The 18,730-nt window shown below is 47.6% G+C and overlaps 1 protein-coding gene across 1 annotated transcript; it reads left to right on the top strand.

The window, feature by feature from the left end:
- The first annotated feature begins 539 nt into the window (after window positions 1–539).
- On the top strand, window positions 540–18,178 carry LOC136628961 (protein kinase C delta type-like). Its single transcript, XM_066605034.1, has 7 exons — window positions 540–548; window positions 621–791; window positions 11,561–11,652; window positions 13,335–13,397; window positions 13,637–13,919; window positions 14,009–14,137; window positions 18,017–18,178. The coding sequence occupies exons 2-7, from the start codon at window positions 714–716 to the stop codon at window positions 18,176–18,178; spliced, it is 807 nt and encodes a 268-aa protein (XP_066461131.1). The 5' UTR covers window positions 540–548; window positions 621–713.
- Window positions 18,179–18,730: the final 552 nt, after the last annotated feature.

Genomic DNA, 18,730 nt, shown 5'->3' with positions numbered 1-18,730 from the left:
AAAAACAATCACAGAAAACGGCCGTTACTTACTGACTGAGGAGAGCATATGGGTGAATCCTCTCACCACCGCAAATGGGGCTAAAATATGGATTGCACTATTGGACGGACTGACTATCACATGTATATATGGCATTAGGATGTGCCTGCACACGGCATATACAGTACCTGGAGTGTGAAACAGGCTCGAAAAACACTGAAGTGATGTGTTCAGGCTCTTCTGCTTTATTGTTCTGATACAAGAGGTTCTATACTTTGGCTTCTCCAACGGTCCACAATGTAAAGTCCAGAGCGCGTGCGATACTTCTAATATAGTAGAATCCTACAAGAGGCTGATGATGACAAAGCTGCATGATCATTGTCTGAGACCCTGTTAGTAAGATGGAACTACAATGCGTCTTCTCCTCACATGTTTCTTGCTCTGCACACAGCATTAATATTACTACATAACATGTAATTCCCTACTGTTACACAGATCTCCATCCAGATGCATTGTACTGTAGATTGCTATGGAGCTACGCTGAAGAATCCGCACTGCAAACCTGCACTGTGAATCCAACCTTCAGATCAGTTTAGGATTTTTGCTCTATTTGTCCTCTTCATAAATGACTATTTTTCTAGGTGGTGCTGGCAGAAGACAACTCTACTCGGCAGAAGTTTGCTGTAAAAGTCATCGCCAAGAGAAGCCTGCTTACCGAAGGAGAGGACCGCGTGATGGTGGAGCGGCGGGTGCTACAACTTGCATCTGGCAGCCCCTTTCTTCTACATGGACAATTTGCTTTCCAGACAAAGGTACATTTATGACTACTTCCAAATGAACAAATACCAGTATATGTACCTGATGCTGTAGTGATACAAAGTATCTGTGAGCTGTGCAACAGTAAGGCCGGCTGCACATGGGTGGAAATCCCACGGCGGGATTTCCGCCGCTCAAAGCCTGCAAAGGATTGCGTTAACAAACGCAATCCTATGCAGACGGCCGCGGTTTGGCCATACGAAATCTCGAGCGGCAAACAAACCACAGCATGTCCTATTTCTGTGCGGGCTCGCAGAGCCCCGCATAGAAACGTCACTCACCCACCGCCGGCTCCGGTCTGCGCATGTGCCGGCACATGAAAGAGCCGGGGCCGCCGGGCGCGGGTGAGTATGCGCTCCTCCCTGCAGGCGCTCAGGTCGGGTCCTGTGGCGAGAATCCTCGCCGCCGGATCCGACCCGCTCGTCTGCAGGCGGCCTAAGACATTTCAATCCACAGAGATCTTGGGCTGACATAGCAATAGTCACAATGGGCCCCACTTTCCACTGAGGGGCCGTTAAATATACAATACCTTTATTAAAATGAATGCCCGCTATTCAGTTTGTAGGTGTACAATGCTATGCTTATTAATGTCCTAGTATATCTGTACAGGGATATAGGAGCCGTGAGTCTATAGATGTCGAGGTGAACAACCGTAACAAGCACAACCGAAAATACCAAAAACTGGGTGCTACACATGTGCAAGAACTCTAATCAAAGTTCTAGAGACACAAATTGAACCACTTAAAAACTAATACAAACATAGAGGCAAACCACAGGGGTATGTGCACACATCGTGGAGTCAATCTGCTGATTTTCACTGCGGACGTCACTCATTGCCTTGAATGAAATCCACAATGAAGATCCATCCCTTTTCTGTGACAGATGACGCATGCTGCATGACTATCCTCCACTGCAGGTTGTGTCCATTGTTAGTGAATGGGGTTTGTTAAAAGCCCTCTCATTTACATTGTACTGCACATTGTTGGGGAATGTCGGTGCACATTCCGTAGCTGAAATTCCGCAACAATTGTGTAGCGTCTGGACTCACCAGCCGTCACGTTGGTTCAGAGAGCACTGCAGTGATTGGCTGACAGCAGCGATCTCTGGCTAATCAGAGCCATCGCTTCCTGGAGGTGGGATTTAGGAACGCTGCAACCAGGAAGTGATGATCTGTCGGCGGCCAAGGAGTGCAGGAAGCCCGGCGGAGCTACGGAACTTTGCAAACCATCGGGAGGAACCTGGACCACGGCTACTAGCTTAGTATTACTAAGACATCCCCCGAAAATAAGACCCTGTGCCTCTTTTGGGGCAAAAATTAATATAAGACAAGGTCTTATTTTTGGGGCAACATGGTATTGAATTGTTGCTGTTGCAACTAAGCCCCATAGGCTGTGGGTCTGCAGACCCCCTTTCTACAATACAGGCTGCTCTCATTGTAATTAGTTTGTAACTGTCTCTCACATAGCATGCTAAATGGCAGCTTGTGTCACTTGAAATTAAAGGGGTTGCCCAGTTACTGAACAACTCCTCTTCAATAAGACCCCCTGTATTAAAATAATAAATTGTGATATGCTTACTAGAGATGAGTGAGCACCAAAATGCTCGGGTGCTCGTTACTCGGGACGAAATTTTCGCAATGCTCGAGGGTTCGTTTTGAGTAACGAACCCCATTGAAGTCAATGGGCGACCCGAGCATTTTTGTATTTCGCCGATGCTCGCTAAGGTTTCCATGTGTAAAAATCTGGGCAATTCAAGAAAGTGATGGGAACGACACAGCAACGGATAGGGCAGGCGAGGGGCTACATGTTGGGCTGCATCTCAAGTTCCCAGGTCCCACTATTAAGCCACAATACCGGCAAGAGTGGGCCCCCCCCCCTCCCAACAACTTTTACTTCTGAAAAGCCCTCACTAGCATGGCATACCTTAGCTAAGCACCACACTACCTACAACAAAGCACAATCACTTTTTCTGGGTTACATGCTGCCCAACCCCCCTCCCCCCTGCACGACGCAGTGTCCACAGCGCACACCAAACTGTCCCTGCGCAGCCTTCAGCTGCCCTCATGCCACACCACCCTCATGTCTATTTATAAGTGCGTCTGCCATGAGGAGGGACTGCAGGCACACACTGCAGAGGGTTGGCACGGCTAGGCAGCGACCCTCTTTAAAAGTGGTGGGGCGATAGCCCACAATGCTGTACAGAAGCAATGAGAAATATAATCCTGTGCCACCGCCATCAGGAGCTGCACACGTGGGCATAGCAATGGGGAACCTATGTGCCACACACTATTCATTCTGTCAAGGTGTCTGCATGCCCCAGTCAGACTGGTAATATGTACCTTAACAGTAACCGCGTTGGTGGTAATGTGGTGGTGACTGCGGACCTAGTAGCGCGGTTTTATTTTGTTGGTTTTCGGAATGTGGCCAGGATTAAGTGGGCCGTGGTGGGGGATGTTTTTGAGGCACTACGTGTCCTCTTCACGTGTCCGTGGTTATATGCACCTTAACAGTAACCGCGTTGGTGGGAAATGGCCTCGCCGCCATCATGTCTTTGGGAAGCCTCTGTTTCCACACCCCAGAGACATACCATTAGCAGCGGTATAGGCAGAGCCCATAATTCGTAATATTTCAGCCGTAGCATTAGGACAGGCCCCACTAACATATCACTAGCAGCATTATAGGGGGAGCACAGTATTAGTTCCATTTCAGTAATAGTAGCACTCAAGACAGGCCCCAGTAACAATTCCGAAGCAGCAGTATAGTGGGAGCGCAGTCTTCGTTCCATTTCAGTAATAGTAGCACTCAAGACAGGCCCCAGTAACAATTCCGAAGCAGCAGTATAGTGGGGGCGCAGTCTTCGTTCCATTTCAGTAATAGTAGCACTCAAGACAGGCACCAGTAACAATTCCGAAGCAGCAGTATAGTGGGAGCGCAGTCTTCGTTCCATTTCAGTAATAGTAGCACTCAAGACAGGCCCCAGTAACAATTCCGAAGCAGCAGTATAGGAGGAGCATAGTCTAAGTTCCATTTAAGTAATAGTAGCAGCCTACACAGGCCCCAGGAACAATTCCGAAGCAGCAGTATAGTGGGAGCGCAGTCTTAGTTCCATTTCAGTAGCTGCAGTATAGCCAAGGCCCAAGTTACATTTATGTAGCTAAAGTGTAGGCCAACCCCACACACCTTTCTGTACCATGAGTGCAGGCGAAGAACATAGAAATTGCTATGATTACACTGTAGGTTAGGGCCCAAAAAAATTGGTGTACCAACAGTACTAATGTACCTCAGTAAAAATTGGCCATGCCCAACCAAGATGGCAGGTGAAACCCATTAATCGCTTTGGTTAATGTGGCTTAAGTGGTAACTAGGCCTGGAGGCAGCCCAGTTTAACGAAAAATTGTTTCAAGTTAAAGTTCCAACGCTTTTAAGAGCATTGAAACGTATAAAAAAATTTTAGAAAAATTATATGAGTGAGCCTTGTGGCCCTAAGAAAAATTGCCCGTTCAGCGTGATTACGTGAGGTTTCAGGAGGAGGAGCAGGAGGAGGAGGAGGAATATTATACACAGATTGATGAAGCAGAAATGTCCCCGTTTTGGATGGTGAGAGAGAACGATGCTTCCATCCACGGGTGCAGCCTACGTATTGCTTAGGTATCGCTGCTGTCCGCTGGTGGAGAAGAGAAGTCTGGGGAAATCCAGGCTTTGTTCATCTTGATGAGTGTTAGCCTGTCGGCACTGTCGGTTGACAGGCGGGTACGCTTATCTGTGATGATTCCCCCTCTCCGACAAGACGCTAGCCGCAGGACAAGCAAGCACCTCCAGGGCATACAGCGCTAGTTCAGGCCACGTGTCCAGCTTCGACACCCAGTAGTTGTAGGTGGCAGAGGCGTCACGGAGGACGGTCGTGCGATCGGCTACGTACTCCCTCACCATCCTTTTATAGTGCTCCCGCCGACTCAGCCTTGACTGGGGAGCAGTGACACAGTCTTGCTGGGGAGCCATAAAGCTGTCCAGGCCCTTAAAGACTGTTGCACTGCCTGGGCTGTACATGCTGCTCGATCTCCGCACCTCCCCTGCTACCTGGCCCTCGGAACTGCGCCTTCTGCCACTAGCGCTGTCGGATGGGGATTTTACCATCAGCTTGTCCGCCAGGGTCCTGTGGTATAGCAACACTCTCGAACCCCTTTCCTCTTCGGGAATGAGAGTGGGAAGGTTCTCCTTATAGCGTGGGTCGAGCAGTGTGTACACCCAGTAATCCGTAGTGGCCAGAATGCGTGTAACGCGAGGGTCACGAGAAAGGCATCCTAACATGAAGTCAGCCATGTGTGCCAGGGTACCTGTACGCAACACATGGCTGTCCGCACTAGGAAGATCACTTTCAGGATCCTCCTCCTCCTCCTTCTCCTCCTCCTCAGGCCATGCACGCTGAAATGATGACAGGCAAGCAGCATGGGTACCGTCAGCAGTGGGCCAAGCTGTCTCTTCCCCCTCCTCCTCATCCTCCTCATGCTCCTCCTCCTCCTCCTCAACGCGCTGAGATAGAGACAGGAGGGTGCTCTGACTATCCAGCGACATACTGTCTTTCCCCGGCTCTGTTTCCGAGCGCAAAGCGGCTGCCTTTATGGTTTGCAGGGAACTTCTCAAGATGCATAGCAGAGGAATGGTGACGCTAATGATTGCAGCATCGCCGCTCACCACCTGGGTAGACTGCTCAAAGTTTCGAAGGACCTGGCAGATGTCTGCCAACCAGGCCCACTCTTCTGAAAATAATTGAGGAGGCTGACTCCCACTGCGCCGCCCATGTTGGAGTTGGTATTCCACTATAGCTCTACGCTGCTCATAGAGCCTGGCCAACATGTGGAGCGTAGAGTTCCACCGTGTGGGCACGTCGCACAGCAGTCGGTGCACTGGCAGATTAAACCGATGTTGCAGTGTTCGCAGGGTGGCAGCGTCCGTGTGGGACTTGCGGAAATGTGCGCAGAGTCGGCGCACCTTTACGAGCAGGTCTGACAAGCGTGGGTAGCTTTTCAGAAAGCGCTGAACCACCAAATTAAAGACGTGGGCCAGGCATGGCACGTGCGTGAGGCTGCCGAGCTGCAGAGCCGCCACCAGGTTACGGCCGTTGTCACACACGACCATGCCCGGTTGGAGGCTCAGCGGCGCAAGCCAGCGGTCGGTCTGCTCTGTCAGACCCTGCAGCAGTTCGTGGGCCGTGTGCCTCTTATCTCCTAAGCTGAGTAGTTTCAGCACGGCCTGCTGACGCTTGCCCACCGCTGTGCTGCCACGCCGCGCGACACCGACTGCTGGCGACGTGCTGCTGCTGCTGACACATCTTGATTGCGAGACAGAGGTTGCGGAGGAGGAGGAGGGTGGTTTAGTGGAGGAAGCATACACCGCCGCAGATACCAGCACCGAGCTGGGGCCCGCAATTCTGGGGGTGGGTAGTACGTGAGTGGTCCCAGGCTCTGACTCTGTCCCAGCCTCCACTAAATTCACCCAATGTGCCATCAGGGAGATGTAGTGGCCCTGGCCGTCTGTGCTTGTCCACGTGTCCGTTGTTAAGTGGACCTTGGCAGTAACCGCGTTGGTGAGGGCGCGTACAATGTTGCGGGAGACGTGGTCGTGCAGGGCTTGGACGGCACATCGGGAAAAGTAGTGGCGACTGGGAACTGAGTAGCGCGGGGCCGCCGCCTCCATCATACTTTTGAAGGACTCCGTTTCCACAACCCTATACAGCAGCATCTCAAGGCTGATAAATTTGGCTATGTGGACGGTTAACGCTTGAGCGTGCGGGTGCGTGGCGGCGTACTTGCGCTTGCGCTCAAACAGTTGCGCTTGCGACGGCTGGACGGTGCGGTGCGAGACATTGGTGGATGGGGCCGAGGACAGCGGAGGTGAGGGTGTGGGTGCAGGCCAGGAGACGGTAGTGCCTGTGTCCTGAGAGCGGGGTTGGATCTCAGTGGCAGGTTGGGGCACAGGGGGACAGCGGTGCAAACCGGAGGCGGTGAACGGCCTTCGTCCCACCTTGTGGGGTGCTTGGCCATCATATGTCTGCGCATGCTGGTGGTGGTGAGGCTGTTGGTGGTGGCTCCCCGGCTGATCTTGGCACGACAAAGGTTGCACACCACTGTTCGTCGGTCGTCAGGCGTCTCTGTGAAAAACTGCCAGACCTTAGAGCACCTCGGCCTCTGCAGGGTGGCATGGCGTGAGGGTGTGCTTTGGGAAACAGTTGGTGGATTATTTGGTCTGGCCCTGCCTCTACCCCTGGACACCGCACTGCCTCTTGCAACCTGCCCTGCTGCTGCCCGTGCCTCCCCCTCTGAAGACCTGTCCTGTGTAGGCGTTGCACACCAGGTGGGGTCAGTCACCTCATCGTCCTGCTGCTCTTCCTCCGAATCCTCTGTGCGCTCCTCCCTCGGACTTACTGCCCTTACTACTACCTGACTGCAAGACAACTGTGTCTCATCGTCATCGTCCTCCTCACCCACTGAAAGGTCTTGAGACAGTTGCTGGAAGTCCCCAGCCTCATCCTCCGGACCCCGGGAACTTTCGAATGGTTGGGCATCAGTGACGATAAACTCCTCTGCTTGGAGAGGAACCACTGCTGCCCAATCTGAGCAGGGGCCCGAGAACAGTTCCTGGGAGTCTGCCCGCTCCTGAGCATGTGTCATTGTAGTGGAGTGAGGAGGCTGGGAGGAAGGAGGAGTAGCAGCCAGAGGATTTGGATTTGCAGCACTGGATGGCGCAGAACTGTGGGTGGATGATAGCTTGCTCGAAGCACTTTCTGCCATCCACGACAGGACCTGCTCACACTGCTCATTTTCTAATAAAGGTCTCCCGCGTGGACCCATTAATTGGGCGATGAATGTGGGGACGCCAGAAACGTGCCTCTCTCCTAATCGCGCAGCAGTCGGCTGCGATACACCTTGATCAGGAGCTCGCCCTGTGCCCACACCCTCACTTGGGCCTACGCGTCCTCGTCCACGTCCACGTCCTCTAGGCTTACCCCTACCCCTCAGCATGCTGTATTACCAGTGATTTCCCAGGCAGCAAATAAATTGGCGCAAGCCTGCAGGACAAATAGAATGTTTCCCTTTTTGGGAAACGGAGGGCCCACTGACTATATTCAATCAGATAAGATATGTGTTGCACAGAAATGCAGTTATATGAAGTGCAGCAGAGCGGTTACTTTTCACAGGCAGCAAATAAATTGGCGCAAGCCTGCAGGACAAATAGAATGTTTCCCTTTTTGGGAAACGGAGGGCCCACTGACTATATTCAATCAGATAAGATATGTGTTGCACAGAAATGCAGTTATATGAAGTGCAGCAGAGCGGTTACTTTTCACAGGCAGCAAATAAATTGGCGCAAGCCTGCAGGACAAATAGAATGTTTCCCTTTTTGGGAAACGGAGGGCCCACTGACTATATTCAATCAGATAAGATATGTGTTGCACAGAAATGCAGTTATATGAAGTGCAGCAGAGCGGTTACTTTTCACAGGCAGCAAATAAATTGGCGCAAGCCTGCAGGACAAATTGAATGTTTCCCTTTTTGGGAAACGGAGGGCCCACTGACTATATTCAATCAGATAAGATATGTGTTGCACAGAAATGCAGTTATATGAAGTGCAGCAGAGCAGTTACTTTTCACAGGCAGCAAATAAATTGGCGCAAGCCTGCAGGACAAATAGAATGTTTCTCTTTTTGGGAAACGGAGGGCCCACTGACTATATTCAATCAGATAAGATATGTGTTGCACAGAAATGCAGTTATATGAAGTGCAGCAGAGCGGTTACTTTTCACAGGCAGCAAATAAATTGGCGCAAGCCTGCAGGACAAATAGAATGTTTCCCTTTTTGGGAAACGGAGGGCCCACTGACTATATTCAATCAGATAAGATATGTGTTGCACAGAAATGCAGTTATATGAAGTGCAGCAGAGCGGTTACTTTTCACAGGCAGCAAATAAATTGTCGCAAGCCTGCAGGACAAATAGAATGTTTCCCTTTTTGGGAAACGGAGGGCCCACTGACTATATTCAATCAGATAATATATGTGTTGCACAGAAATGCAGTTATATGAAGTGCAGCAGAGCGGAGACTTTTCACAGGCAGCAAATAAATTGGCGCAAGCCTGCAGGACAAATAGAATGTTTCCCTTTTTGGGAAACGGAGGGCCCACTGACTATATTCAATCAGATAAGATATGTGTTGCACAGAAATGCAGTTATATGAAGTGCAGCAGAGCAGTTACTTTTCACAGGCAGCAAATAAATTGGCGCAAGCCTGCAGGACAAATAGAATGTTTCCCTTTTTGGGAAACAGAGGGCCCACTGACTATATTCAATCAGATAATATGTGTTGCACAGAAATGCAGTTATATGAAGTGCAGCAGAGCGGAGACTTTTCACAGGCAGCAAATAAATTGGCGCAAGCCTGCAGGACAAATAGAATGTTTCCCTTTTTGGGAAACGGAGGGCCCACTGACTATATTCAATCAGATAAGATATGTGTTGCACAGAAATGCAGTTATATGAAGTGCAGCAGAGCGGTTACTTTTCACAGGCAGCAAATAAATTGGCGCAAGCCTGCAGGACAAATAGAATGTTTCCCTTTTTGGGAAACGGAGGGCCCACTGACTATATTCAATCAGATAAGATATGTGTTGCACAGAAATGCAGTTATATGAAGTGCAGCAGAGCAGTTACTTTTCACAGGCAGCAAATAAATTGGCGCAAGCCTGCAGGACAAATAGAATGTTTCCCTTTTTGGGAAACGGAGGGCCCACTGACTATATTCAATCAGATAAGATGTGTTGCACAGAAATGCAGTTATATGAAGTGCAGCAGAGCGGAGACTTTTCACAGGCAGCAAATAAATTGGCGCAAGCCTGCAGGACAAATAGAATGTTTCCCTTTTTGGGAAACGGAGGGCCCAGTGACTATATTCAATCAGATAAGATATGTGTTGCACAGAAATGCAGTTATATGAAGTGCAGCACAGCGGTTACTTTTCCCAGGCAGGAAATAAATTGGCGCAAGACTGCAGGACAAATACAATTTTTCCCTTTTTTGGAAACGGAGGGCCCTCTGACTATATTCAATCAATAATATATGTCTTCTGGCCCTGCCTACACAATTCTCTCCCTGTAGTATTACTGCAAGGCGCAATGCCCTGCAGACTGCCGATTTTGAAAAAAAAAAAATTTGTGCAACACTGCTAACAGCAGCCTGCACAGTACTGCACACGGATAGATGTGGCCCTGAGAAGGAGCGTTGGGGTTCTTGAAGCCTACACTCACTCCTAACACTCTCCCTACAGCAGCACCAGCAGCAGCACTTTCCCTCAGCTAACTCAGTCACAAGGCATCTGAGGCGAGCCGCGGGAGGGGCCGACTTTTATACTCGGGTGACATCTGATCGCCCCAGCCACTCACAGCAGGGGGGTGGTATAGGGCTTGAACGTCACAGGGGGAAGTTGTAATGCCTTCCCTGTCTTTCAATTGGCCAGAAAAGCGCGCTAACGTCTCAGAGAGGAAACTGAAAGTAACCGGAACACCGCGTGGTGCTTGTTAAGAGTAACGAGCATCCCGAACACCCTAATATTCGCACGAATATCAAGCTCGGACGAGTACGTTCGCTCATCTCTAATGCTTACCCCTCTGCAGCCTCCGGGATCCAGCCCTGGAGCCCGCTGCATTCCCAGTGATTGTTGTGACAGATGATGTTACAGGAAACCACATGACAACTGCAGCCAATGAAAGATCAGTACAGTTTTGTTTTCATAAAAGAAATTAAATTAATATCCCTCTGGTGTCAAGAATTTCGAAAATTAAATATCGCAGGTTAAAAGTAGTAAAACTATATAAGCGTGCTAATCGCCATTATCGTACCGACCCACAGAATAACGTTGTGTCACAGTAAGATCTGCAGGATAATGGCATCAGTGTGTTTTATCATTTCACCACACTTACAAATGTAAAACTGTTCCCATACATTATATAGTAGACTAAATGATACCATTAAAAACACAACTCGTCTCGCAAAATAAGAAGCCCTCATATGGCGAAAAAATGTATGTATTGAAAATAGGGATGAAGAAGTGAGAATAAAAACATGAAAAGTGGCCCGTCCTTCAGGGGTTAAAGGGAAAAGGGTTTTGTGTAAAAAATCTGTGAATGTAGGCAAACGGTTTGTAAATAGTCTATGGATGCCACTGCGACTGAGATGGCGTCTTCTCTATGATGCAAACATGAAAACCTACGTGAAAAATCATTTCTTCTACATGATTCTTATATGTAGATTATTAGTGAATATTCAGTAGCTGGAGAACGCCTGCTGTATGAGGTATAAGCTACACCTCTCCTGTGTCTGGGGCCGGGCTGCAGCCTTATTATCACCAGTACTAAGCTTACTGATCCATCATACATGTAACTGTCCCATCCCCCCCGTTGTCATATAGTCTACATCTATGATGGAGAAATAACTCAGAATGGCCTCCGTATAACATAGTAACATAGTATGTGAGGCTGAATGAAGACAATGTCCATCTAGGTCAGGCTTGTTGATCCAGAGGAAGGCAAAAAACCCCAAGAGGCAGAAGCCAATTAGCCCTTTCGGGGAAAATTCCTTCCCGACTCCATAATGGCGGTCAGAATAATCCCTGGATCAACCTCTGATAGTTCCTGTCTGTATAGAATGAAGACGCTGCAATCATTTGGTAGCTTGATCCTAGACATTCACATTCTTGTATCGCTCTTCTGTATGGCAGGACCTGGTGCTGCTCGGAATGGAATACATCAACTGCGGAGACTTCGATGAACTTCTACAGCGGAAGGGGTGTCTCGACAGCCCCTGTGCACGGTAATGTAGTCGTAAGCTAATAAACATCTCCCTGTAGGTTATACATGAAGAGGACAGTACATGAGTGCAGTTACCCTTACACGGGGCAATTATCGCTGGAAGCAGCTAATTCAGGCAATAGCCGTCCCGTGTATTGGGTATGGAGCGAGAAATCGATCAGTGGTCAGAGTCACTTAGCAGAACTAAAAACCAAGCGTCTATCGGCCGTGTAAACCGGCAATCGTTCAACAATGCATGACTGCCTGTTTACTGTGAATGGAGGCGGCGGGTCAGCATGATCTTCAACCACTCAGCCTCCATTCACAGAACGACTATCACTCCTTGTAAAGCACAGGAGCGATAGTTGGGCGGCTCTTCATGGAATGGCTGTTGGGCGCTTATGCAACCTATAGTAGTCCTGTGTAAAGAAACCTTTAGATTGTTAGCCTTACTGCCCACATACAAGGTCCAATGATGGACTCCATTCATTAAGGGACTGTACATAGAATAGAGTGTTATACTCAGAAGCTGCAACTATACTCTCCATTTATAGGATGTTAGCAGGGGCGTAGCTAAAGGCTCATGGGCCCGGGTGCAAAAGTTTATCTTGGGCCACCCAACTTCACTTAACTGCTTAACGCAGAGGCGTAACTTAAAGCTCCTGGGCCCCAATGTAAAACCTGTAACAAGACCCCCAAATATAATGCTTTATTTATAGTACTGGGTTCCCTATATAGATAAGAGAAGCCTTATAGACCCTTAGGCCTCATGTCCACGGGGAAAAGAAGAATTAAAATCCGCAGCGTTTTTCCTGCACGCGGATCCGCGCCCCATAGGAATGCATTGACCACCCGCGGGTAGATAAATACCCGCAGATGGTAATTAAAAAATTTCTGGAGCAACAAAAAAAATGAACATGCTCCATTTTAGTGCGGATCATGCGTGCAGGAGCTCATAGAGCACATAGTTCAATTGATCTCCCGCATGAAAAATAAAAGACAATTACAGTGCATCCGCAGCCCAAATCCGCGTTAAAAATCCGCAGCGGATCTGATTTTCCCCATGGACATGAGGGCTTAAGGCTCCTAAGGCTCCTAGGCCGGGGTGCAACCACATTCCCTATAGTTACACCAGTGGATGTTAGTACTGAAACACTTTGTTAAAAGACTTTTATCCAATTCTAGGCTTATTACTCTCTATATGGTCTGTACCTGTATATCATGGATCTCACATAGTAATAGCAGCATCTCTTATACATAACTCTAAGTCACACAGTGCTTGCATAGGACTGCACCTAAAGCAGGGAAATGGCTGTTCTTGTATATCGGCACTGTTTGGCGGCCATTAATCTGCAAAAAGAAAAAAAAAAGTTCCATACTCCACCACATGTAACATTATATTGCATTGCTCCGGTGGATGCTATATCTTCTCAAGGCTCTATAGGGTGTCGCACAGAGAGCCCACTGATCTATAATACAAACACATATGGCGCTGCCCTGTGCAGGAGTCCTTATCCCCATGTTTGTAGTATGCAGAATAAGATAGGATTAGAGAACATGTAGCATGAAGAATGAGATGTGTGATCCCTGCAGTCTATAGTAATAACCTCACATGGTGGATATTCTGCTCTTATGTACTATGTGTTCTTCAGAGCTTTCTGTCAGCCTCCAGATACTAATTCTCTTCTCTCCCCTTCGTGCCAGTTTCTACGCAGCGGAACTTGTATGCGGTATCCAACACCTGCATGCGAAGGGCATCGTCCACCGGTAAATATATTCTTGTCTTTTTTAGGTGTGATGGACTCAGGCCGGGTCTGTAATCCCAGATTATATTATAGTAGATGGTTTGGAATCTGATATAAAACATACTTAGATATATTAATTCTGGATGTTTGTGCGCACATTAGGTAACATCTTCATATATTTATACAGTAAATCAGCTAATGGGACAGATTCTCTCTTAGCAGTATGAATGGGAATAAACCATTGTTTCCTCTACTTCACAGAGATCTCAAGCCGGATAACATCCTGGTGACTTCAGCGGGCCATCTAAAGATCGCCGACTTCGGGTTGGCCCTCGAGGACATCTATGGAGACCGCACAGCCTCCGGATATGCTGGAACGCCGGGCTTCATGGCTCCTGAGATGCTGAGCGGGGAGGAGTACAATGCTGCCATCGACTGGTATGCCTTAGGTATCATTCTAAATATCATGGTTACCAGCAGGTCCAAGTACCATCGAGGACGATTTAATGCCTCCAACATCGAGGCGAAGAACATCATCAAGAAGGTGAATATATTCTCTATGTAATACATGTTATACTAGACCAGGACAGTAATAATAGTTCAAAGCACTAGATTACATTTTTTTCCTTTTAGCTCCTCCGGGAAGATCCTACGACGCGCTTAGGGGTCCACGGTGACATCAGAGCCCAGAGGTTTTTCCGGAATATCAATTGGGACATGGTGCAAGCCCTGCAGATGCGCCCACCACACATCCCTGTACCAGTAAGTATGGGCAGAAATTGTATTGGTTCAGCTTGGTATGTTATAACGTCATAGTAGTACTAATGGGAGATGTCTATGCCTCACTATGGTGCTAGACATGGGCTATAGCCTTAATATCACCTTTATGAGCTTCCTTGGTCTATATACTGTATATGTCTATGCCTCACTATGGTGCTAGACGTGGGCTGTAGCCTTAATATCACCTTTATGAGCTTCCTTGGACTATATACTGTATATGTCTATGCCTCACTATGGTGCTAGACGTGGGCTGTAGCCCTAATATCACCTTTATGAGCTTCCTTGGTGTATATACTGTATATGTCTAAGCCTCACTATGGTGCTAGACATGGGCTGTAGCCTTAATATCACCTTTATGAGCTTCCTTGGTGTATATACTGTATATGTCTATGCCTCACTATGGTGCTAGACATGGGCTGTAGCCCTAGTATCACCTTTATGAGCTTCCTTGGTGTATATACTGTATATGTCTATGCCTCACTATGGTGGTAGACGTGGGCTGTAGCCCTAATATCACCTCTATGAGCTTCCTTGGTCTATATACTGTATATGTCTATGCCTCACTATGGTCCTAGACATGGGCTGTAGCCCTAATATCACCTTTATGAGCTTCCTTGGTGTATATGCTGTATATGTCTATGCCTCACTATGGTACTAGATGTGGGCTGTAGCCCTAATATCACCTTTATGAGCTTCCTTGGTGTATATACTGTATATGTCTATGCCTCACTATGGTGCTAGACATGGGCTATAGCCCTAATATCACTTTTATGAGCTTCCTTGGACTACATAATGTATATGTCTATGCCTCACTATGGTCCTACACGTGGGCTGTAGCCCTAATATCACCTTTATGAGCTTCCTTGGTGTATATACTGTATATGTCTAAGCCTCACTATGGTGCTAGACATGGGCTGTAGCCCTAATATCACCTTTATGAGCTTCCTTAGTGTATATAATGTATATGTCTATGCCTCACTATGGTCCTACACGTGGGCTGTAGCCCTAATATCACCTTTATGAGCTTCCTTGGTGTATATACTGTATATGTCTATGCCTCACTGTGGTGCTAGACATGGGCTGTAGCCCTAATATCACCTTTATGAGCTTCCTTGGTCTATATACTGTATATGTCTATGCCTCACTATGGTGCTAGACATGGGCTATAGCCCTAATAACACCTTTATGAGCTTCCTTGGTCTATATACTGTATATGTCTATGCCTCACTATGGTGCTAGACATGGGCTGTAGCCCTAATATCACCTTTATGAGCTTCCTTGGTCTATATACTGTATATGTCTAAGCCTCACTATGGTGCTAGACGTGGGCTGTAGCCCTAATATCACCTTTATGAGCTTCCTTGGTGTATATACTGTATATGTCTAAGCCTCACTATGGTGCTAGACATGGGCTGTAGCCCTAATATCACCTTTATGAGCTTCCTTGGTGTATATACTGTATATGTCTAAGCCTTACTATGGTGCTAGACGTGGGCTGTAGCCCTAATATCACCTTTATGAGCTTCCTTGGTGTATATACTGTATATGTCTAAGCCTCACTATGGTGCTAGATATGGGCTGTAGCCCTAATATCACCTTTATGAGCTTCCTTGGTGTATATACTGTATATGTCTATGCCTCACTATGGTGCTAGCCATGGTCTGTAGCCCTAATATCACCTTTATGAGCTTCCTTGGTGTATATACTGTATATGTCTATGCCTCACTATGGTGCTAGACGTGGGCTGTAGCCCTAATATCACCTTTATAAGCTTCCTTGGTCTATATACTGTATATGTCTATGCCTCACTATGGTGCTAGACGTGGGCTGTAGCCCTAATATCACCTTTATGAGCTTCCTTGGTCTATATACTGTATATGTCTATGCCTCACTATGGTGCTAGACGTGGGCTGTAGCCCTAATATCACCTTTATGAGCTTCCTTGGTCTATATACTGTATATGTCTATGCCTCACTATGGTGCTAGACATGGGCTGTATCCCTAATATCACCTTTATGAGCTTCCTTGGTGTATATACTGTATATGTCTATGCCTCACTATGGTGCTAGACGTGGGCTGTAGCCCTAATATCACCTTTATGAGCTTCCTTGGTGTATATACTGTATATGTCTATGCCTCACTATGGTGCTAGACGTGGGCTGTAGCCCTAATATCACCTTTATGAGCTTCCTTGGTCTATATACTGTATATGTCTTGAATGTTTAGGTTGTAATACTTAGGAAGAACATGAATTTCTGTGACTATCAGTGATAACTTACAGTAACCTGATTTAGGCCATTTTCATACGGGAGATTTTTCCATCTGACTTTCGAATCGATTTTTTTGGTTAGAAAATTGAAGACAAATTAAACGTATTGATTGGACCGGGTATATTTACAGGGGACTTTTTTCTACTCGTATGAATAGTTCATGAAAAATAAAATTTTACGCACATTATAATGTGTGATGTCCCGCACAGCGCATGGATGATGTGTCTGTGTGCTGGCTGATGTGAGTTCCATCTAAGAATCTGAGACGCAAGTTTAAATCTGTCCGTGTGCGAGTAGTCTTAGGCCCAATGCCCACGGGCGTATTTGCACTGCGGGATCCGGAGCAAGTGTTTACCTCTGGATCCCGCAGCAAATACTGCCCATAGACATGCTAAGCAAAACACTTTTCCATGCCCACGAGTGGAAATAAGCGGCGATTTTTTGCTGCCGGGGGAAAAATTGCAGCATGTCCTATTCTAGTGTGAGGCTCGCACGGATGAATTCCATTGCAGTCAATGGAAGCTGTCCATCCCGCATCGAGCTGCCACAGATCTGTATCATCGCCGGCGCAACAGCTCTGCACTGCGCATGTATGGCGGCACACCAGCCGGCACATCTGCAGCGCAGAAAGAAGACAGCGGACAGGTAAGCCAGGGGTCCCCACTAGGGAACAAGGTCTGATTCCATTACGAGATTTCACCGTCGGATTCCCACCGGCTGTCTGTATTTGGTCTTAGGGCTCAGTCAGACGAGCATCCTTTTTGAGCAAAAAAAGTGTTGCATGCATGTGCAAAATGCACCTGACCATAGCTCCATGCCCATTGCTTTCAATGACGCTGCCTCTGATTGGCTGAACGCTGTGACCACTCACAGGCAGCGCTCAGCTGTCATTCAATGAATGGCTAAGCGCTACCTGTGATTGGCTGAGCGCTCAGCCAATCAGACACAGCTCTTTTAGGAGGCGGGGATTTTTAAATCCCCGGCCAGCTGAAAGTGCTTCAGAGCAGTGCTGGCAGTCAGCAAGAACATGTGCCAGCGCTGCACAGCGGCAGAGAGGTAATGTATATACATATATTTTTTTACAGCAGCTTCTATTTCAAGCCCTTCCCGAAAGTCACTGCGGGGGTTGACTGCATCGCATTGCTTTCAATGGGGTCAGCGGCAGTAGCAATGGCCCCATTGAAAGCAATGGGATGGCATCATAGTCCTATGCCACAGCTGTGACAGCTTAATCCCCACAGGGAGTCCCCTTGTCACTGAACACTGTGACTGTGCTGTCACAGTGTTCAGTGATAAGGGGACTCCCCGTGGGGAATCTTTCCGCGCCGCACGGATGTCCTATCTTTTACAAGTGTGAGTATTTTGCGCTTGTAAAAGACGGACATAGGAACAAATCATAGGGAGCCAATGGCTCTATCAGACGTGACTTTTTTTGCGCACATAGGCGCAAGAAAAAAAAACGCCCATCTGACTTTGCCCTTAGGGTGATAAATTTTTATATAGGCATTAGTTTTTTCTTTTGAACTGTAATCCAGTGCTGTCATGAGAAGTTATAATACCAGCTAAATCCCTATGCTTCCTCTTCTTATAGTCTAACAACATCCGGCGCGGCTCCAGACCATTTAATCTCGAGCGGATGGAGGCAGCAGAAGCCCACCACTCGGCCATATCGGCAGACCACCAGGCCTTATTCACAGGGTTTTCATTTGTCAGCACTAACTGGAAAACCCTGGACAGCACACCGGCTCTTTAAGATCATCAGAGCCAGATCTCATAAGCCCCAAGAAGACCATCAAAAGAAGAAGACCATCAAGAGAAGCAGAAGAACACCGATGATGTCATTAGGAGCAGCCCAGCAATTCCATCAGACCAAGCTGGATGATTACTGCCAGAATGTCTACATCTGGCATACAGGTGGTATACCTTTGTTTTTCTTTTGATATGTATGGCGTGAGGATGTGCCTGACCATGTCAGGCGCATCGCATGCGCAGAGTGTGTTGATATTATGGTACTATATATATAGTGTTACACTTTATATATACTCCATAAATGATTAAAAATACAATTACATTTACCAGTGACTACTGGTGAGTGTAATTTTATATTTCCCCCTCCTCTATGACATCTATTAGTATTGTCATCAATGACGGGGAAATAAGGAGAGAGATGGCCGGCTATTAAGGGGTGGAGGAGGCCGGACCTTTTTTTTCCCCTTCTTTTTCTGTATGGTATTAGGATGTGCCTGACCATGTCAGACGCACCACATGCCCAATATAGGCTGATATTATGATAATCTATGTATAG

Source organism: Eleutherodactylus coqui, chromosome 5 (assembly GCF_035609145.1).
Source record: "Eleutherodactylus coqui strain aEleCoq1 chromosome 5, aEleCoq1.hap1, whole genome shotgun sequence".
Lineage (NCBI taxonomy): Eukaryota > Metazoa > Chordata > Amphibia > Anura > Eleutherodactylidae > Eleutherodactylus > Eleutherodactylus coqui.
The sequence above is the reverse complement of the archived record's forward strand: the minus strand, read 5'-3'. Positions and strand labels throughout refer to the sequence as shown.

Coding starts and splice junctions, on each gene's coding strand:
- LOC136628961 (XM_066605034.1), top strand. CDS start 714: ATGGTGGAGCGGCGGGTGCTACAACTTGCATCTGGCAGCCCCTTTCTT. Junction 13,398..13,636: donor GCGAAGGGCATCGTCCACCG/GTAAATATATTC, acceptor TCTACTTCACAG/AGATCTCAAGCCGGATAACA. Junction 14,138..18,016: donor CACCACACATCCCTGTACCA/GTAAGTATGGGC, acceptor CTCTTCTTATAG/TCTAACAACATCCGGCGCGG.